Source organism: Tinamus guttatus, unplaced genomic scaffold (genome assembly GCF_059628265.1).
Source record: "Tinamus guttatus ecotype Peru unplaced genomic scaffold, ASM5962826v1 Tinamus_guttatus_pri_ptg000098l, whole genome shotgun sequence".
NCBI classification, from domain to species: Eukaryota; Metazoa; Chordata; class Aves; order Tinamiformes; family Tinamidae; genus Tinamus; species Tinamus guttatus.
In genome coordinates, this window is record NW_028288632.1 from 237542 (window position 1) to 261145 (window position 23604).

The 23604-nt window shown below is 39.3% G+C and overlaps 1 protein-coding gene across 1 annotated transcript in view; it reads right to left on the minus strand.

Annotated features, from left to right (window-relative positions):
- LOC104576499 (mannosyl-oligosaccharide 1,2-alpha-mannosidase IB) overlaps positions 1-23604 on the minus strand; it is a 115960-nt gene that overhangs the window by 55742 nt on the left and 36614 nt on the right. Inside the window, exons 4-5 of the mRNA XM_010223881.2 lie at positions 7967-8085; positions 5549-5629 (exon numbers count right to left, since the gene is read on the minus strand). Of these exons, the coding sequence (XP_010222183.1) occupies positions 5549-5629; positions 7967-8085 (200 nt within the window). The remainder of the gene's footprint in view (positions 1-5548; positions 5630-7966; positions 8086-23604) is intronic.

Genomic DNA, 23604 nt, shown 5'->3' on the forward strand with positions numbered 1-23604 from the left:
CACAATGTTCTAGCTAAATAACAACTTGAGCATCATTCGCAACTATAAAAAAAAAAGGGGAGGAGGAATGCATAAACTACAGGCAAAACTATTTGCTAGGATAATGTAAAAGAAAGGAAAAATATTGCAGCTTTAATACTGTGAACAAAATAATTGCTTTGATTTTTAAACCAAGTAGACTGATTTTGATCCTAGGCTACGATATTCTATGTTTACTACAAAGCAGGCATAGGGAACTTTTTTTCTCTAGTTATTATCATAATCCTCCATCAAACATAACGAACACCTTGCCTGGTGCCCTGACAGGTTGTAGAGTCTCCTTCTCTGGAGATTGTTGCCTGACATCGGCAATCAACTCCGTCCGCCGAGGCGGCCAGGCACGTCCAACCCGTGCCCGGGCCAGAGAGCACAGACACCAATATGAGGATGCTGCAAATGGCGTTTAATATACGCAGGCTGGATCTTATAAAGGTAGCGAAGGCGGAAGCATGCCTATATAGCCAATAAGCGTTGCTCTTTACCTAATATGGCATATGCCTTAGTTCCCTATTCTTCCCGTACATCGCGAGATCTTCCGAGCGCCGTACCCTACAGGAGATCTTCAAAACCCACCTGGCTGTGACCCTGTGCCACCTGCTCCTGGTCTCCCTGCTGGAGGAGGGGGGCTGGACTAGATGATCTCTAGAGGTCTCTTCCAACCTCAACCATTCCTGAGATTCTGTGAAATTGTTACAGAAATTACTGAGAAAATCCTGGCTCAGGCTGTATAAGAGACCATCAGGTATTTCCCCCTGGTATCTTAATTAGGCCATTTCATAGAATCATAGAATCATAGAATGCTTAGGGTTGGAAGGGACCTCTAGAGATCATCTAGTCCAACCCCCCTGCATATGCAGGGTCACCTAAAGCCCGTGGCACAGGACTGCGTCCAAGCGGGTTTTGAAGATCTCCAGAGAAGGAGACTCCACAACCTCTCTGGGCAGCCTGTTCCAGTGCTCTGCCACCCTCACTGTTAAGAAATTTTTCCTTAAGTTCCTATGGAATTTTTGGTGCTTCAGTTTCCGGCCATTTCCTCTAGTCCTATCAGTGGCCACCACTGAAAAGAGACTGCACTCCCTCCCTTGAGGTATTTATATACACTGATTAGATCCCCTCTCAGCCTTCTCTTCTCCAGGCTGAACAGGCCCAGCTCCCTCAGCCTCTCCTCATAGGGCAGATGTTCCAGGCCCCTGATCATCCTTGTGGCCCTGCGCTGGACTCTCTCCAGCAGCTCCACATCTCTCTTGTACTGTGGAGACCAGAACTGGACACAATACTCCAGATGCGGCCTCACTAGGGCTGAGTAGAGGGGCAGGATCACTTCCCTCGACCTTGACAGCTAGTGAAGAAGCACAGTGGTACCTGGGAGCTCAGAAGTGGAAAACGTAACAATTTAACTGTAAGATCATGCTTCCTTGTTGATCAAACACAAACTGCTAGCATTCTATCCATTCTATTACAATCTAGGATGGAGAAAGAGAGTGCCTGGTTCATTGTAAATATGACTCTCAGCCACTTCCTACCAACCAGTGCTCCTGAATCTTGAAACTTCCACTTAATAAGCAAGCTCCTAAGTCAGACTAGGTACAACAAATACAGCACCCCATTTCTCAAGAGAAAATTTGTTGCAATGTATGCCTGTTTACATACAGTTGAATGAAGTTTAAGAATCAGTGGAGTAAACAGTTCATATTAGTAGCTATTTTATCAGTGGCAAATGAGAAGGAACACCTGGCACAGAGCAAAATATCAAAGAGCTGCCCAGATTTAAAGTATCCTAAGGAGCTTGTCACACCTTTTTCTTATGCTTTTTAACAAGTCACTTTCTCTCTTTGGCTTGACAGCATAATTAAAAAGAAAGTATAGATTTCTCTACTTTAGCACATAACCATTATATATTTTAATAATCATTACTTATTTCATTAAAATATCTTGGAGAGAACAGACACAAACTTTGTACTGAAAATCTCAAGAGCAATAACAGAGCTGGATCTTATCCCTATTTAGAAGCAGGGTCAATAAAGGCACACTCTTGGATTTGATGATTTGTATCTAGCCAGATTACAGAATCACAGAGTGGTTGAGGTTGGAAGGTACCTCTAGAGATCATCTAGTCCAACCCTTCTGCTCCAGCAGGGACACCTAGAGCACGTGGCACAGGGTGGCATCCAGGTGGGTTTTGAAAATCTCCAGAGAAGGAGACTCCACAGTCTCTCTGGGCAGCCTGTTCTTCTGCTCTGTCACCCTCACAGTAAAGAAATTATACCTCACATGGAGGTGGAACTTCCTGTGTTTCAACTTGCACCCAGTGCCCCTTGTCCTATCACTGGCCACCACGGAGACGAGCTTGGCTTCATTCTCCCTACATTCACCCCTAGGGTACTTGTACATGTTGATCAGATCTCCTCTCAATTTTCTCTTCTCTAGGCTAAACAGACCCAGCTCACTTAGTCGTTCCTCATACGACAGATGCTCCAGTCTCTTAATTTCAGTCCCTTAAGATTAGATAATATACATCTGATTGCTTGTCCGTAATCAGACAGAATTTCTTGTTGCACAAAGGATTTAAACTAGAGCCTCTCAGGTTTCAGATCTACTATCTTGGCCCCAGCAGCCTTCAGTTTTCATTCAGCTTAAGGTGACTGAAATAAAATGCATGGGCAAATTTCCTACTGTGACGAGTTTTATAGTCATGTTTTATTTTTCTTTGGCTCATAAAGCACTCTGGAGGAAGATGGCTAGACAGAGAAACAACTTTGTCCCTCAACATCAACAAATTGTTATAGTAAGGCAATACAAACCTAGCCAACAGATCTAAGGGGCATGAAAACACACACTCAAACTATGGTTTAGCATGTTTCTTGCTCAGAGAAGTCCAATAGAAATTCCCAAATGTAATAGGATGGACTGCTCGAGTCTCTAGAAATGTCACATGCCAAATAAAGGAAGGTTTGTGCTATACAATGGACTGGCCAAGCCTAAGGTATTTTTAAACAAGCCGCCTGTTGCTACAATAGCAGTATTTCTTGTTGTAAAGGAAGTATACTTTATTATTTTCCCATCCACTGTAGTGAACACGCACAAGAGAACTCTTTCTGAAAGAAGGGACAGCAGTACAATCTTACTGTGAAGGTTGTTAAATTCTACTGGGCTCTTTAACCAGCTCTCTCATTATTGAAAACCTGATATAGCTGATACTTATCTAGGAAATACAAATAATATGATAAGTAAAATATGCCATTGATACAGTCATGCTATTCTGAGAAAATAAATAATTGAAAAAATAACATTTCTAAAAATGGCAATAAGTAGGACATTTCAACCTACACTAATAGTTAGGTGTTTTCTAAATCGCAATTAATATCTAGCATGATGAATCATAATTAGACAAAACCCTTTCAAGCATAATTATCTTCTCCATACAAATTACTAACATACGGTAAACCATGTTGATTAACAAGTTCTCCAAAAATGGTCACTTAAATGTGGTAATTTTCATTTAAGGCTGTCAATTCAGTATGTGTATTAGCAGCAAGTGATAGGAATCAAAAGGAAATAAGAATTGATTTTGTAACAGTCAAGCAGCAGTAACTCCCCACTGCTGACCTAAGCAGATTTAATGCAAGCTAAAGGCAAAAAAACTCCACCATCATTATTTTCTAGAGGCATATTTTATGTACCTGACCTATTTTTCAAAATACCAAACAAGCTCTACAAAAAATACATAAAGAAATGCAACAGTCTCCTAAACCAAGATCTAGCAAATTATAGAGAAACCAATGTCTGGAGGAAGGGAGATGTGCATGGAACATCGTGGAGGGGTGGGAAGAGAAAATGAGTAATTGAACAAAGGAAAGATATCTAACCAATATGCAGGGATATCCTCAGATGCACAGCGTCACGTGCACAATCCTGACCTGCATGGGCAAAATATTCAAATGCTTGAGATCCGACTTGCTTGTTTTCACTCCGGCTGTGAAGTTCCTCCCTACATGTCTGAGTGCAGTGGAAAATGAATGATACATTCTCCAACCCAGAGCCAATGAATACCTTTCCTTCTGGGGGAAGCACACAAAGACCACCAGACTGGAAACACCACATCTCAAATAGACCCAACACCTGAACTAGGAGAAGACTGCCTCCAAGAATTTACTAGCACAAAGAAGTTCTTGATATTGTGCTTGTGCACTGGTATAGTATTGATCATGTTTTCACATTCACAGTAGCTAACTTCAAGGGGCACACTCCAGTACTTAAAACAGTACTTAATGTGATCAGAGTTAAAAGGTTGACTCTTTAGCAGTGGGAACAGGGCCACTCTGAGGGTAAAATCCTTACCGAGCTCCCAAGAAACTCTGGAACAAGATCAAGCCTGACAGACTTATTGCCATTAACACAAGCTCAGAACTCAGACTGTTACAAAGGAGAAGGAGTAGCAAAAATCTGTTCCTTTCCTTTCAAAAGTTCACCTCTTAGAACAGTTCATATCATCAAAATTGCAGGTGATCTTAATACAGACAGGGTGGAGAGAGTGTGGGCAGTAAAGAAGGATAAGCAGCAATACTTGATGAAAATTGAATTAATTTTAAGATAAGCAATGGATTCACACTGCCACAGTGTATTTACTTCCAAATATAAGACATTAATGCAAGAGAAAATTCATGGGTCCCAGGATGATTCCAAAGAATTACGAAGATATGAAATGTGGAATTTCTCCTGGTTCCTTTTAGGATTGTGGTATAACCACTGAACTTGTGGCAGACGCACAATCCTCCCTTAAACCAAGGGAGGCGAGAAGCATGAACACCTTTAAAAGAATCAAACCCATGATATATGGCTGAGTCCAGCCAATATATCAATGGCAATATATCAATATATCAACCAAAAGACAACTAGCTGTTAAAACATGAGAAAAACCTTGACTTAATCTGCAGGCTGTGTTGGGTTCCATCCTTACTAAAGTATAAGGGGCAATGGGAAACAAGATCACAGCAATGATACTACTAGACTAAAGTAGTCAATGATCACAAGTGTTTGGGTATATGCACCCTTTTAATATAGGCATGCATTTGGGTAAGCACTCTGAAGTATTAAATCTCAAGATCCTTTAATAGGCATTTCAAAAGTGGGATTAATTTGACCTGTTATTTTTCAAATTGTCAATAAGAAATCAAGAATATTTTCTAAGACTTTTGTGAGGCAAACCCACAGCCTTGCAGGACAAGTGACAAAACTATTATTTCTACTGTTGTAGATAAAATGAGTTATTGTTGGCACTAAAATCTAGGGACTTAATATTTCAGACTAAAGGGGGCATCCTATGAATACACTTTAAGAAGTTTTTCAGTGTTCTTATAAAGGGTTTCTAATTAGCTTAGAGCTGCACAGAAACAAGCTTGTAAAATTAGTTTGCAGCTGTGGAGAAACCATGATTCTAAAAAAGATTGCACATGCAACCTTTATCTGCTAGACAACACGAAACCTCACTGATACTTTCCAGCTTCCTTACCTCCTGTCCTGAAAGGTAGTATGCTGCCAGAAGACCACCAATGAAGCGAATATTGACCTCAAAAACAGACACTTCAGAATTCTGTAAGAGGGGAAAATAAATAAATACATAATAAAGCTTAAAAAAAAATAGTAAATATTTAGCAAGATCCCTAGTCCAGCAACAAAAAACAAATCACAAGGTAGTAGAAGAAAGTAAATATCCACAGCAAATAAGCATGCAGGGGTTTGCCCTGTGCCACTATCTAGACACATACTGGTATTCCTGTGTACATGTTCATGACAGCAAGGAGAACGTCTAGAGAAGCAAGTAGACCCAATCAAATTAGTTTTTCTCCTGCTCTCCAATTATATTACTATCACAAACTGCCAGTTCTTTGGTGTATGGACAAAGACCATACACCCGTAATTGAGCATACCTTATTTTTATATATATATTTAAGCATTCCTGTGAATTTTCTGGGTTTAAATGTAGAGTAGAAGCATAATTAGAGAATTCTTGTGATGTGCTTTCTTCCCCTGATTTACCCCTGTATAATCCAAAATTCAGCTCCATTTTAATTCTTTCTTTTTAAAGAAAGAAAAGCCTTCATATATTTAATATTATGACAATATGCAACACAAACCACTGAGAAACTCAAAAGCTTAAAAGGTATTACTGCCTCCCTCCATTTTAATATACTTGGGCTAAATTCACTAGTGTATTTTTGGGTTTACCTGTTTTGAAAAATTAAGAGAAGATATATATAGTTTTATATAGTGCTAAATAGTGCCCTGCTGACCCCCATTCATTTCTTCGCCTGTGTATACTCCGTGTCTCTCCCACAAACTTCAAATTATTCAATCCAATAAACACTGAAATATGTATTTTAATAAAGACTCAAAGATAAGGCATGCTGCTTTCCTTTTATCGAGAAAAGAGACCTGCAGTTACACTGGACAAGCTGTTCTAGCAGTTAGCATGCAGTTAACATGATACTTACCAGTATTTTCCCTTCCACACTATATTTTCTTTGGCACTTATAGTAGTATCAGGCACATATCCCAGAACAATGTACTACCTATCTCAGCAACTAGATGAACATTTTAAATGTTAAATACTCTTTATGCTTGGAAGTCTAAAGTTTGAAATAACTAAAAAATACGATTTTAGTGAAAAATACATATGGAAAATAACAACGCAATATGTGATTCCATTTAATACCTATTAAAGCCATAAATAACATGAGCAAAAATATATAATGAAACCAATGACTTCTATTTCTCAGTAAAAATCATCCCAAAGGAACAGTAAGAACAATTTTTAAGAAGAATTTGTTTCTACTTAATATAAGGTTCATATTAATGACAGAACTCATTAACTTCCAGGAATATTTTCTTATACACAGGAAGCTACAATTCAAACCCAGTGGGCCAAGCAAATTTTTTTTTCCACGTGCACAGGATTAACCCTACATATTCATATTGAGATTGCTTTAGTTCAAAACAAAACAAGGAAGCAAACCAGTCCATAGTTACATTTTTTCCTTTATGCCTACGCTGCCTCTGACATAGGCAGAGTCTTCAGTTTTAGGCTGTATCTGGTGGTATCAAGGGGGAGCATGGGGAAGGAGAAAGGAGAAATTTGGTAGTGTTTGTGAGATAGTCTATGTACGAAACAAGACAAATCCTTTCTGAAATGTAGGATTTAAAATAAGAAAAAAATTAGCATCTGTTCAACCCCAATGTTGTGCATTACTGAATGTAAAAGTCTTTTTGGAGCCATAGGACAAGGCCAAGGATTGAGATATAAATTCTGTCACACAGTTTATGAAATAATCCCCACATTAGAACCAGGACCCCTCATAAGAACAAAACAGAGTCATTTCTCCTATTTAACATTAATGAACTCTGTAGACAAGAAAAAATGTCCTGGTACCAGACACCATACAACCAACTAGAAAATTCTTCTGATTGACTTTGAAGCCACGGACAAACAAAGGACACTCAAATGGCATTCTGCCTTACTATTAAGGCATCTTAGTAACACAGTGGAAGAAAACACGTAGCTTACAATGTTAAAAAATGTATATATCATGGTTTGGGAAAAATGGGAATAAAACTTGCTGCTACTATCAGCTCCTGAAGTCTGATCTTTTTATTAGACTTTACCTTCATTTCTTCTGCAGAGGCACTGTTGTTTCTCATGGACCACTTTTCTTTCCTTATCCAATAATAATCCATATCTTAATTAAAAGCGTTCTTTTTCAAAGTACAGAAAGTTCTAAACACAGAGAACTTCTGTAAATGGCAAGTTTACTGAAAGAACTTCTGATATTTTGAATAAGTTTTCTCTCCATCTGAGAGCCTTCTTCCAGCTCTCCTCAGGAGGAACACAGTGGAAAGGACTAGGAAAAATATCAGGACAGGTTCTACTCACCACACTGAAATCAAGATTTTTGTCAATCCACTCTTGTCCTTCTCTGAATTCATCATGAAGCCCCATGATATAAAGAGTATCTAATGCATCTACTATGGTAGCACCCATCTGTGAGTTACCTAAAAGGGATGGCAGGGAGTAGGGGGAGAAAAAGTATTTCTATTACAAGTGACCATTTCATTATCTTTCTTAAACATCAAAAGCAAATAAACCAAGAAAAACAAAGCAAAGCTGCTACAGAGACAAACAGTACAAGCAATAGCCAAAATGAGCAATGAATTAGAAGCTCCAAAAGAGGATCTCACTTCTTTTTTAAAGCTTCAGACGCTGCTACCAGTTAGATTCCCGGCAGAGAAAGAAACTAAAGATGGAAAAGTTCTCGTCATCTGCTCACCTATCGAACATAAGCAACTCCACTTTAGGACAACAGGAAAAAAAAAAAAAGAAAAGAAAAAAAAAGGCAAACACATCTAGTTTCAAGAGGCTATTAGATATTTAGGAACAAAAAAGTGTAATATACACAAAATAAAATGATCAATATTTGCAGTAATGCCTAGTATCTCCTAACATTTACTACAGAAGCTAATGAGCAGGGATGCCCTGGCTTGGCCTCATTAACAAAGTCACAGTCCCAAAATGAGAAGGCGCTCATAAATACCTATCATAATATGAAGTGCAGCATCTTAAGCCAAGTAAAAACAAGTGATGCATGACCATAAAATGGCATTCACTTGAAACAGCAGCAATTTAGCTGACTGATGATTACCTCACTGGTTTGTACAAGAGAGACAGTCTTGCTGCTTAGGTTCCTTCTATTTATTCAAATGCAAGTTTTACATGTTTAGAGTTTTTTTTTTCACCTCAAGAATAATAACTGAATTATTTTACCACTCCAACTGTTATTAAGCCCTTAAATTACTGATACTTACATGGAAACTTAATTCCATTTTCAGGGATTAATTCCCTGAATAATAAGAATTAAATACAACGTTTTTTGCAACAAATTAAACAATTTCCTCAAAAAGAGGTATGCTTTTGTTCTTAATGGATTTGAATTGGATATGAAAAGCCGTAAGTCCATTTTGTTCATTAAAAATATTCAAAAGTACATGTCAGGGCATGATATATTTGTTAAGATTAATTAGAACACATATTTGTTAGCAAACTGGCCACCAGGCATATTTATAATTCTCGAAAAATGGATTCATTGCACAACATAAGTACTGTAAGGTTGGGAAGTACATACTAAAACTTACATAGATTAGTCCCATCCCATCATTTGTACAAAAGCAGATCACACTTGAATTAGAACTAAAATAGCCAGCTACTTCCTACCTTTTCACATCTATGATATGTCAGTAATTTGCCACTTAAAAAACATGGAAAGCAGACCAAAACACAAGGTGTTTGGATCAATAAACAGGGAGCTTCAGAGATTCTGAGAAGTGTGGTGGCTGTCCTGTGTCTTAACAGTTTCAAAAAAACAAGAACATTTAAGCTTAAGCCCAGCCAAAACTACAAAGCTCTCATATTCTGTAATGTGCAGAGAGGGAGAAAAGGACATTGTACAGGGGTGGGTTCATTCCCCTCTCATGAAAAGACAAAAAGTTCAGTCACCACTGTGCTAGCATACATGCTTTTCTAGATCGCAGAAGCAAACATTAAAGCGCCCATCAGTGAATTCAGCAACATATTGGGCATGGGAATATCTATTTTCCAGCTCTGCAAGAATCACTTGGAAAATAAAAATTTATGCAATGTCTTTATGCACTCTTTGCGAAGAAACACGAAAGAAGAGAAACAAAAACACAAATGCCAATGATGATTTGTTGTGTCATGACTCCAACAGGCACACACAATCAGAGACTGAAACACAAAGAGTCACAGTAGCTCGAATTTGGAGATCTTCACAGAATCTACCAAAAACACTATGGTTTCCTGATGTATTCCAAGGTGATGAAACAATACAGGTCCAAGAATAAACAGTAGAGTTGGACACAGAACAACTTAGAGGATGAGAGAAAACAATGGCTGCCCCATGTTTCGAGGGAGGCATGATTACACTAAGTTGGGTGAGAGTTTCAAAGGGCATTACTTCACAGCATCACAGAATGCTTAAGGTTGGAAGGGACCTTTGGAGATCATCTGGTCCAACCCTCCTGCACAGGCAGGGTCACCTAGAACATGCTGCCATGTTGCTTCCAAGACCATGCTCAAAAAGTATCCATCTCATTCACCTTTATTACTTGCTCTCAGCTTCTTTCTTGCAGGACTCTAGGTGTTTGTATGGAGAGAAAGTTATTCTTAATTTGTCCCTAAATATGCACAACATCTGCTGAACTGTCTTCAGAAGTTCACAACCTTACCAGAAGAGTCAATAAAGCTGTTATAGCTGCTTTCCTCCATCTTAAAATGAACTGAACAGCCATTTAGGCAACATGTAAAATGAAATATGAAAGATACCTTACATGTATAAGGTCACTGGCCTACACTAACACTTGGACAGACAGTTAATATTTCTCCCTCCTGTCATCATAACTTTAGACTGAATGATTTGGATCACAGCGAAATGATTTGCTATCGATAAAGAGCGTTTTCATTTCACAGCCGTGCTAAGATCTATAAATTTTGTCTTAAAGAGGGTAGTCTTCATGGACTTAAAGCACTTAAGGTGTCCTCTGAAAGGTAATAAACTAACTATAAACAATGACATACTAGCTAGCAAGAGTAAACACAGCTTACTAGCTCCTCAACCAATCTAAACTATTATTTCTCAGAACACAGAGGAGAACAGATCTCTCACTGTATTAAAAAAGAAAAAGGCTATGCAACAATTAAATTACAAAAGAAAATAACCTTCTGGCTCAAAGCACTCCTCCCAGGGGCTGCCTCTATTCACTGCAAAGGCTCAGCTGGGCATGTTGCAGAAGATAATGACCAATTCCAACAGGGCTCCCTTTTGCAAATGTCAGGCTAGGAAGTTTCTCCTCCACTTAATTACAGTTCTGGTTGACTGAGTTCCAAACTAAACGAAGTTTGCCTAATGAGTGTAATACTCATTTTTCCAAATAAAACAGAATATCCATCATGAGCTACTAGAAGAAATTTAAGTGTGAAATAGCTACACGATTAACAAAATCATGGATTTGCTCACTAAGCAAAAGTATCATTCCAAAGGACTGCAAAATATTAAGTGGTAGACTGATATTTAGGCAGACTTCAGTTTCGCAAAAATAGTCAAATAATTTCCTCATTTGATAGCAAATACATTCTCTTTGCTGTCTGGATTATCTAACAAATCTTATCAATATATGTTATCAGCAAGATCACTGAATGAAAAATGGTCTATCTACAATTTTTTAAATATATCAAAGTGCTACATGAAGAACTGAATGACTTATAGCTTCAAAAAAAAATCCCGAATACGACTAAGGTATAAGGGGGAAAAGGGGGGCATTAAAATTTTTGTCATATGTTCCACGACAAAAAGGAGTATGACAAGAAGAAATAGCCCCTTTCCATTATAATATAAAGTTAAAAATTCAGATTCACAAAGTATGATACCAGCTACAAGATTGTTTTTGGCATTTATTCTGTGAAAACAGAGTGACAGAGTAGTGAGGTACTAAAGAAAATATGTGAAGTAATTTAACCAAATAAGATCAGAAAAGACTGCAAAGATGAGACACATGAGAAATAAAAAACAAGATGACAAATTAAATTGCATGTCAGTTAAGTCTTGCACTCTAAGTTGAAGAGCAATCACTAAATAGGTACACTTCGCAGACACTTCGTTTATTCAAGTTGTTATCGATACAGACTCCTTTCCTTCAATAGCTGTGTACCATGCACAAATCTCATTACTACTTCTGAATAACGCTTCCTTCAGGGTCTCATTACCCCAGCTGAGGGCTGAGCCGAAGATAAAGCTCAGAAGAGAAGGCAAAAATATAAATTATTAGGCCAATGGATTTCAAATAACTACAACTATAGAAAGCAATCGTTTTCTTTGCCTTTCAGCCTCTGTTTCCCTGTACTCTAACACAAGAAGACTGATAAAGGAGTTTCCTATCGATATTTGCTTCTGATCCCAAGGACTGATGAAACGCAAGGTGTGGATCCACATGATGCCTTTTTTACAACTCTTTACACAAAAATCTTCAGTTAGTTAGAACACAGTTGCCCAGACTTGAAGGGCAGATACCTCATTTTCAAAATGCACCTGTAGGTCAAATTGCAACTGCAACAACACAAGCCAAGACAACCAGCCAAGCAGAAATATTTACATGAGGTCACTCAACCTCTGGGAAAAGTCTTACACAATAGTGGATACATACTATACATACAATCTTTCTACCCATCTGTATTACACTGTGACCTAAAGGAAATGTTTTATTAGCTGGTTGAAAAGAGAGAATATGAAAGCCCCAAAAGTGGGACGCTCGTGAGTCCCTTTACAATCATACCAAGAACGTACAGACACCATGACTAACTATGCCTCCCTGAGAGCTATAAAAACTGGAAAGACTACTTAAGGAAGAAAGGTTAGTTGGGTATAGTAAGAGCATTTTTGCTGCTATTAAATAAAAATGTTTTTGTATCATACAGATAGGAAATATTTCCATACCAAGGCAGCCCTGCTATGGAAACAATCTATTTTTACCATAGAAAGTTAATTTCTATTCATAAGCATTAAACAGTTAGAACTCTAGGTCCTGAAAAGCAAAGGGGTCCAGGAAGGCTGGACTTTTCTCAAGAGGGAAATCTTAAAGGTGCAGGAGCAGGCCGTTCCCGTGCGCCAAAAGATGAGCTGGAGAGGAAGAAGACCACCCTGACTGAATAGGGAACTTTTGCTGAGACTTGGGGAAACAAAGAAAGTTTACCACCTTTGGAAGAAGGGGCAGGCAAATCAGGAAGAGTACAAGGAAGTTGCTAGGGCATGTAGGGAGAAAATGAGAAAGGCGAAAGCTTGGTTGGAACTCAGTCTGGCCACTGCTATAAAAGAATACAAAACATGTTTCTACAAATACATTAGCAAGAAAAGGAGGGCCAAGGAGAATCTCCATCCTTTATAGGAAGTGACAGAGAACATTGTCACCAAGGATGAGGATAAGGCTGAGATACTTAATGCCTTCTTTGCCTCAGTCTTTAACACCCAGAACAGTTCTCCTCAAGGTACGTGACCCCCTGAGCTGGGAGAAGACACCTATGGAGAGCAGAAGAAGGCCCCATAATTCAGGAAGAAACACTCAGTGACCTGCTACTCCACCTGGACACTCACACGTCTATGGGGCCACATGGAATCTACCCCAGGGTTCTGAGGGAGCTGGCAGAAGTGCTCGCCAAGCTGCTCTCCATCATCTATCAGCTGTCCTGGTCAACAGGGGAGGTCCCAGATGACTGGAGACTGGCCAACATGATGCCCATCTACAAGAAGGGTCAGATGGAGGATCCGGGGAACTACAGGCCTGAACCTGATCTCCTTCTATGACCAGGTGACCTGTCTAGTGGATGACGGAAAGGCTGTGGACATGGTCTACTGAGACTTTGTAAAGCCCTTTGATGCAGTCTCCCACTGCCTTCTCCTGGAGAAGCTGTCACTTCACGCCTTACACAGGTGGACACTTTGCTGGGTCAAAGACTGGCTGGATGGCCAGGTCCAGAGAGTCGTGGTGAAAGGAGTTAAATCCATCTGATGACTGGTCACAAGCAGTGTTCCCCAGGGATCAGTGCTGGGGAAAGTCCTCTAATATCTTTATCGATGATCTGGATGAGGGGATGGAGTGCCCCCTCAACAAGTTTGCAGATGATGGCAAGATGGGAGGAAGAGTTGATCTGCTTGAGCGTAGAAGGCTCTACAGAGGGATCTGGACAGGCTGGATATGTGGGCTGAGACCAAATATATGGGGTTCAACAAGGCCAAGTACTGCACCTGTTGTGACTTCAGTCACAACAACCCCACACAGTACTACAGGCTTGGGGCAGGGTGTCTGGAGAGCTGTGTGACAGAAAATGATCTGGGGCTGGCTGAACATGAGCCAGCAGTGTGCCCAGGTGGCCAAGAAGGCCTACAGTTTCCTGGCTTGTGTCAGGAACAGTGTAGCCAGCAGGACCAGCGAAGTAATCGGTCCCCTGTACTTGGCACTGCAGAGGCTGCACCTCGAATACTGTGTTCAGTTTTGAGCCCCTCACTACAAGAAAGACACGGAGGTGCTGGAGTGTGTCCAAAGAAGGGCAACGAGGCTGGTGAAGGGGCGGGAGCACAGACCTTAAAAAGAACAGCTGAAGGAGCTGGGATTATTTAGTCTGGAGAAGAGGAGGCTCAGGGGAGACCTTATCACTCTCTGCAACTACCTGAAAGGAGGTTGTAGTGAGGCACGGGTCAGTCTCTTCTCCAAAAGAACTACCAAAAATAGGACAAGAGGAAATGGCCTCAAGCTGCACCAGAGACCATTCAGGGTAGATATTAGGAAAAAATTCTGCAGGAAAAGAGCAGTCAAGCATTGGAGCAGGCTGCCCAAAGAAGTGGTGGAGTTACCATTTCTGGCAGTGCTCAACAAACATGTAAATCAGGCACTTAGGGACATGGTTTAACAGGCAGGATGTTGAAGGGCTTATGGCTGGACTCGATTCTTAAGGTCTTTCCAACCATAATGATTCTATGATTCTATGTGTAGGGACCTGATATCTGGATGAAAGGAAAGTGCCTTTACTTTCAAAAAAGCAATCCTACTGCTGGAAAGATCCTACTAACAGACAACATTGTAAAGATTCAAACAGCTTTTGCATAGCAAAAATAGTACAGGTATTGTAGTTTTGTTTTTGCAGAGCTCTGGATAGGCCAACAGCTACCACAAACAGCTTCTACTGAAGCCAAACTGCAGACTTTGATTACCAATACATCCAGGTATGGGAATTGCTCTTCAAAGAGAACCTAAGAGGACTGAAGTCTGGAGGAGCCAACTCAAGACTGCAGTTAAGTTTCTGCTCAGTCAGACCATTTGAAGCATCTGACAGAGGACTACCACTCCTGCCAGAGTAATCTGATGATGGGTATGTGCCCAAGATCCATAATTAAGAGTTATTATTTTTCACACCTTCAACTGTTTTAATCCGGCAATGAAGTTACTAAACTCTGCCTGAGAGTAAATTTGCAGTTTAATAAATGAATATTCTTATTACTGACATTCTGGCCTGACCAGCTTATGAGTGGCTGAAACATGCAGACTGAGCATAACCTTACTGTTCTAAAGAAAATAGAGGAATTTCTACCTAAAAAGATACAAAGAATTGAAGTTTTCTTATGCAGCAAGAGAATTTCTTAATGTGATCCACAATTACTGCCCTGGTAGAAAAATACACAACATGAAAACTGATAGCAAAATAATATCAGTGCAGTATTCTTTATCTGTAATGAGGATCTATAAATAAAGTTTTCAATTTTGAAGGATATCCCCTATAAAATAACTTAATGGCCTAAAAGGATCAAGATAATATTTAAGAAAATGAATTAAGCTATGAGTAGTTTAATTCCACTGTGAAAATAAGCAGCTCAAAATTATTTGCCCAGCTAAAAAATACAAGTTAGTCTTTAAGTATCCATAAAAAAGCAACATCTTAGACCAGTTAAAAAAGCAGAACACAATATTATGTTGAGTGCTTAGTTCTGTTCTTCACCCATTCTTCTGAGAGTTTTAGAGAACTACACGCTGAATAAACACCAACTTCAATGAGGCAAAGCACTGGTGTTTGCAAAATACTGCTTGCCAACTAGCAGAATAAATCAGAAGACAGTTTTAAATCAGATGAACTGAGGAAAAGTCAAACCACTTGAAAGGGAAGTCATGTTGTAGCTTCAGTGTTAGTGTCTTCTGAAGGAGACAATAAGCATATGGACAGACAACACATCCCGAGAGTACATGAGAACTTGCCTCAAAAAAAAAAAAAGAATGAGAAAACCAAGCTGCCTGAGGATAAGAAGCAGCCATTCTCATAGAGATGAAAAAATGGTTAAAAGACAGAAAGGGGGTAAGTATAAATAGCCAACTGTCATTGATAAGGGAAATCACTAGAGGAATCCTATAGAGATGGATGCTTAGGCACATGCTATTCCACACCTTTATAAATCATCTGAAAATGCTGTATGCACTACAGCATCTGCACTTTGAAAAAGAAGGGTAATTACCAAACGCAGAAGAGCCACTTCATAGCAAGTTTCTAGACAGCATAAGCAGCCAAGAGAGACCCCAAACCCACTTACTCAAAAAAGAACCATAGCAAAACAGAAAACAAGCTTCTAGTTTTCCTCCCAAAGCAATAAAAGCAGTAGAAGCATGTGAAAGATAAATAGAAGGGTAGAAACGATGTGTGAGAAAAAATAGAGAGAGAGAGAGAGAGAAGTGATTTATTGACCAAGACCTTTTCCATTTAAAACAGACAAAAACTGCTCTCCACACAATATGATCATCAAGCTGTGAATCCTTTGTAACAGGATATTGTGGATTATCTCAAGAGTCAAGAACAGACTGGACAAAATCATGGAAAGACAAACTGAATGTTATTGCCTAAACCCTACTGTGTCTCGCTCCAGAAGCACCAATGCTGCACACACTTTTGTAAGCCTGAGTATTCTGAGAAAAACTCGGTTACGTTGTGTGTCCTGTTCTTTTTGTCTGCTCTCTCGGCTCCCACTTTTAGCAATTTCTGGATACAGTAATGATTCTATCTTGATCTTTCCTTTGACTTGACGCAACTTTTCTTGCACTATCAAATAAGGCTTCAATTATTTAGAATTGCATACTTAATGACAGCTGTCTTTCCAAAATTTGTTGCTGGAGGAAAGCAAATACACACTTGCACATTCAATATACATAAAATGTTCACAATTTTCTCAATATAGCTACTTGTTACTGATTTTGCAATGTAGATAGCTGTATATGCCCAACTATATGTCTATTCCTAAGGCCAGTTTAATTTACTATTGAAACAACTAAACCCAAAACTGAGCTTCAACTTGCATTATGAAATTACATTTCCTTCCTAGCTAGTGTGGATGGATTTTCTTCTTCCTTTCATTTGCCAGGGAAAAAAAAAAAAAAGACAATCATGCAGGTCATTTGCAAGTATACAGTTCAGACAGAATTTCTGTCCACGAAATATTTCTTTCACCAAAAAGGTCAGTGGAATCAAGAGCATATTTGTTTATACACATACCTCTCATTCCTTTCTCCCTTTCATTTATGTTCTATGTAGACTCAGAGGCTGAAAACACGGACATGGAAAAAATGCCTGATGAGAAGTTGTTTCCTTTGGCCCTTTCTTCATTAGGATTTTACAGTAACATAACATCAGAAACTTTTAACCATATTTTCAAAAGTGAACCCCCGAATCTTTACTTTTGAGTACAGTATCTAAATTCTCCCCAGTAAAGACACACTATTTATCTCCATCTCATTTGCAAATGTGTGGGTTATTGGGCAGTCCAAAACAAACAAGAAAAATGATGAAACTCTACACCTTGATACTCAGTTATGTCCTTTGACTTTTCAAGTTCACAGGTACTCAGATGACACAGTTCAAGCAGACCAGTAACTGTTACAACAAAACATGACAAAAGTCATCTACTGAACTAACGAGTATTTTTGCAGGGTAATTTTAAAAACAGCTACAAAAACAGTTTCTTGTAGCATATGCAGGGAAATACTCGCTTTCTTTACAGATAACAAACCTGATAAAGAAATAGCATTACACCCCCAAGTTGTATGATATTTGCCAAAGGTGGCTGTAAAAATAAACTGTGCCTCAGCTCATCTCACAGCAGCCACCTGCCCTTACAGCCTAATGGACACATTTGCTCTGTGGGACTTCAGAGAACGACTACTCCCACGTCAGCATGGGAGACCAGGCCATTTGCATGGCATGCAAGATAGAGGAAAAGGAGAGGCCTGGATGCACTGCCCATGCAGCCTAGAATGACAGAATATTAGGTAATAGCTGATTTGTTAAATCTCTGTCCATAAGAATGGACATGTCTGCATGCGCTATAACAACTGGAAGCCTGGGCCATTACTTCACAGGGGGGATCTTCTCATCACCAGAAACACACATAGACATGCCTGTTCGTTTACACATGTATTCGTATATCAGATCATCATCACATAATGCAGCTCATCTCTAGACAGAATGCATCCAAAGTCTGGACACAAACTACTGCTAGTACTACAGGCAGGCATGTAATTTTGCAACTATTTGTTGCATTACTTTGGTTCACTTCTCCTGACAAAGCTTTTTTCATAGTAGTGAACTGTTTTCCAAATACTCTGGGAAAACGACCTCCAAACATTTTAAGAATCTTTAAATTACTTGAGAGAGAGATTCATTTGCAAACTCCTTCTCTAGTATTTTTAGGTGGTTTAAGATTACCAAACAAAGAAAAAAAAAAAAGAGAGGGATGAATTATGAATTACATTTCAGAACACAATTTCAGAAGGCATCAGGTAAGATTCAAGGCAATGTATTCTAGTTTTTGCAGAGGCCCATGTTCTGAGTTGCCTGAGGTTGTGTTTTATCTTTCTGTTTTATTAAAGTCAATCACCCTCTCCAATAAACAGTTTCAGAAAAAAAAAATTTCAGAAAAAAAAATGCTCAGTTTAACTCACAATAAGGGATCATGCGCTACTACAGAACCACACAGAACCACAGATTCATTAAGGTTGGAAGGGACCTCTAGAGATCATCCAGTCCAACACCCCTGCACAGGCAGGGTCACCTAAAGCACGTGGCACAGGACTGCATCCAAGCAGGTTTTGAAGATCTCCAGAGAAGAAGATTCCATAAGCTCTCTGGGCAACCTGTTCTAGTGCTCCGTCACCCTCACTGTTAAGGAATTTTCCTTATGGCAGACGACACTGTGTCTAGCCCATCTACATCTGGACTCGTATATCTTTTCCTAGCTGGGGTGAGCAACTTCTGGTCTTTGAGCAGGGTCCAACAGCTGACTCATCCTACACAACTCTGTCTTGTCATCTCCAGTGTCTCTGCCTTTTACCTCTTCTAGCTCTCTCCAACCACTGAGTTAAGTAGCTCTGTGTCACTACGTCTCCATCATTGCTGTGCTCCACATTTGCCACATTGAGGAGTTCTTAAGATACTGAATTTAAAGCTGTCACAAATACACATGGTGGAGAGTCCTTGGACTATCCAAGTCCTTGGATAATCTCCAAGCATATCTGGACTGATTAATTTTAAGGGTGTTTCCGTAAGAAGCTGTTCACATAGGCAGTCATCAAACAGCGGCAGGGACAGACAGACTTGGTCATTCTGATCCTCGAAAGTGATCCCAGCTGGATCGGATTACAGCAAGGGAAGCTGGCAATATCATCAGCTACTCTGGCTTTAGTTAAACCTTGGAAACTTTCTATGTAACCTCTGTGTTTCTCATACTTGCTCATTATCTTACACAAACCACTTGCCAGCAGACTTGTCTTTTCACTTTTTGTATTCTAATGAGGACCTGACCTAGACCCCCACCCAACTCCACTTCTGTAATAATGACTTGAAGCAATCAAACAGTTCCAGCAACTTAAATAGTCCAGAGTTTGTTTGTTCTTCTTTCTTCTTAGCTTATGCAGCTCTGATGTTTGCAGCAGCTATCAATGTTAAAAGTAAATAGAAAGTTGTACCTTCTCTCTCTGCTATTCTTTCTCCTCCCCTTTGGAAAATTTATTTTATCTTAAAAGACAGGAATAAACAACCTATCTTAATAACAGCAGCACTTTCAAAAACAGGCAGCTTTCAAAATCAGCAGAAGCAAGTTATTACCCTGCTTCATTAACACAGACCTTTGTCTCACTGCCACAAAAAGGTGTGCGTGTGTTTGGTGGGGGGAAGAGGGGCAGAAGCCTGAAGCTATAGGTGACATACAGTATGAACCTTTATAAGTGAATATCTTTAAAACCCATAAATTCCCACATACTTTTCCAAAGCAGCACCATACTACAAATGCCTTGGCCAAGCATTGGGAGAGGTATTACTCCAGATTATATCCAAAGACTGACTACATGGTTTGACAGGCAATGCTCTTAGCAGGCTCTACTTCACAATTTAGATCCACCACATCAAACATCTCTGTAAAAGTCTGGCAAGAGTTTACAAACGAAGCTGCACGTCCATTAAGGTAACCTCACCAGGTTTTGTAACAGAAGTCAAGCTACAGACTGGGTTAGGCCACCAGTGTTCTTGCTAGCATGCAGCAGCAAGATGCAGAGCACCTTGCTTCAAAGTCTACCCCCTTGCCTTAGATTTAAAGGACATGTTTTTAAGACTTTGGAGAGCAGCAGAGACCACCTCTCTCCCCTTTTCTTCCCCCAGCCTGAACACTGCTAAACCTTACCATGCTGGGAACACTGATCTTCTTAGCATAAATATGGATATACTCTATTTGGTAGGCGAAAATGGAGCCTCACAGTGAAGATTAACAGCTTATTTGCCTTCTGCATTTAATCATGTTTTCTTCACTTGAGAATTAGCTGTAACCTAGTTTCCAGAAGATTCATGCAGCCAAAAAGATGCACTGTCAATAGCAGTACCTTCTCCTTGTTGAATCACATGAAATAGAAGTACAAGAGACTGCACATTAACAGTAGAAAGAATCTTTGAGATGAACAACAAAAACAGATTCTGCTGAGCAGCTTTTTTAGAAAAAGAGCATCAGTTTTGCAAAAAGAAAACTCTGTAATGCTTCTGTAAAGACAATACCACCGGGAGTAGTGCAAACTCAGGCAAACATGGACTTGTAAAGTCCTAGGAATAACAATGCAGTAGAGATAACCCTTGGTCCAAGAGCAACCATTTCTTCTCCCACTCCCCTCCCAGCAACAAACAACTAGCCACCAAATCAACACTCACTGGGTTCTATTTTAGACTCAGTAAATAGGGAGGACATAATGGAAAAGTTGTTCCTACAAAACAGCCTTGAACAGAGGAAACATAACATGATTTTGTTAATAATTAAATGACACAATATAATGTCTGGATTTTAATAGGACAAACACTGAGGGAACTGGCCAACAGAGCTGCTGAAATATGATCAGACACTTGAACTGGGAGAAAGTCTGCAATTTCACTCAGTCAGAAATGCTAAAGCTACGAAGGATAAGCATGCTAAACAAGGACGAAGAAGTAGAAGGTCCTCCGGATTTCTCCAGATCTAAATGCATTAGGAGACATATTAAAAACAAGCAGGCAGGGCAGAGAGACTAAGTAGATGAGAGTTGTAACTGAAAATTACTTAAAAGCACTGCATCAGGCACATTGAAAACAAACATTAGAAAAATGCTTTCCTTCCATATAATGGAAAATTCTAATTTCAGCATGAATCTGGGTTACGGACCAAGGCTAATCTAAGATTATTCTTGGCTAATTAAGCAGCATAATGTCTTAGCAAAAACGACAAGACAACACAGGTGAACATTAAAGATTTTCACTGTAAGACCTAAATTCAATATCTCAAAGAAAACAGAAATAATAGGACCCAAGGATAAAGATAAAGGGAGGCCACAAATTTCGAATGACACAAAGCTAGAGAAAACAAAAACACCAGCACTGAATCCCACTAAAGAGGTGTTTCCAATAGAACAAAAACACCAGCACTGAATCCCACTAAAGAGGTGTTTCCAATAGAACTGTAAGCAGTGCCAATAGGCAAAATAATAAGGAAGAATCATCTAGGAAGAGTTCTGCTCACCCATTCCCCAGAGCAACAAATTAAGATGGAAAACAAGACAGAGAAATTAGAATGATCATAGGAACAGAAAGCCTATCTTATCAAAGAATAGGAGAAATATAACCACGGTTTGTTTCAACTATGCAAATCCAAAACTGAAAGGCAATACGATTCCTTACAATTAATCATTAACAGCAGAAAGAAAAAAGTATTTAGGATGCAGGACCATACTTATATGAGAACAATTTTGTTTATAGATGTGTATGTATGTATTTTATACATTATATATACTCACATATACACAATATATACATTATATACACACACACACAGTCGATCAATTCATTTAAACTGTACCAGTTTTATCAATGTTACACTTGCAAAGCTATTTCAAAATCTCACAGCAGGAACGGAGAAGGAAGGGATTATACAATCTAACAATATTTGAAACAGAAACTAGAACTGACCTGGAAAGTCTCTTCCACTCTTGTAATCTAGATTTTGTACAAATCAAAGTCTCAAGTCAAACCGCAGTCTCAAAAAAGGGGTGGACCCCATAGCAATTTTCCAACTACATAATGTACAACTATGGGTGTATTGGTGTTCAAAAGGAACAGAATGAAAGGTCTCTGTCTTATACATTTTAAAAATTGCTGTAATCTAGTGTTGAAATCTTCCCTAAATTTACTATCATTAGTGTTTTATAGTATGCAGGTATCACTAATTCTGATTAAAAGACTACTACACCAGCCATTTTACATGTCTCTGTGCCAACACATAACATAACTTAATTGATTCAGAAAGCATTTCCTTGATTAAAAAACAGGGACATCATCTCATCAGCACTGGGAAGAAATCATATGTGGCATCTGTACTTTGTAGTGTTCCCTAGCACTCCCCCAAAATACATCTATCTAAAAATTAGAGCCCTCGAGTTTTTATTAACACTTGCTAGAAACGTGACTGATAATAGTGCTGTACTTGCACACATCCCGGTGTAAAGGGACCGAAGTTTGTCAGAGCTTCTGAGGGAGATCCAGTTCTCTGTGTTATAGCATCTCCCTCTGCTCCTCAGGCTTTTAAAATTCTGCATATTAGAACAAATTTCACCTTTCCAAAAAAAAATTACTATGTAAAGTGAACATAACAGACTAGAAACAAAGAGAGTTTATAAACAGACACATCTCAGTATTTTTTTTTTTTGTTGCAGCTCAGCAACTCAGAGGCTTTCCGGGTTGCAAGCTACACAGAGAACTCTATGAAGCGCCTTCCTGTCTGCCAAGCAAAAGCCTGTGGCTCCCTGTTCTGCTCAGACATCTCACACTATTTCCTTGAACAACACAATGTTGGCAGCATCCTTCCCACTCTTGTATTTTACTCTTCCAATTCCTCCTCTATCCTGGAACCCTCTTTCTCCTGAGCATGCTGACTTGCTCCTTTTCCTGCCTTGTCCTGACACCACCCGACCCACCAATCTCTTTAGAAGGGAACATGAAGAAGTAAGACAAAAACCATCTTTCACACCACGCTAAAGAGTAACAAGGCAAGTTCTAGAACTAAAGTAATCATAAAATAAAAGGCATGAACAAAAGCAAACATAATGCCAGATTCAGAAGGGTCTGTTTGCAGCAAAGGTGCAGTGCTTGTTGCAGATAGGGCAGTGGAAGAGATGAAATTACTCTCTGAAGAATTTAAACAGGTGTCCTTGCAGCAGGAGATCATTTCCTTTTAAAAATATCACAGAAAATTTTAATCTTCTTAGAGGATCTCACTCCTTCTCTAGAGCAGCGGTAGGAACCTGGTTTAAGTTCTCCTCTCTACCTCAGGTCCAACAGGTACTTTATTTATTTTTAAAAGGTTGACAGTCACCATGCAATAAAGTCTTTGCTGAAAAATATAGTTGGGGGTGTGCAGA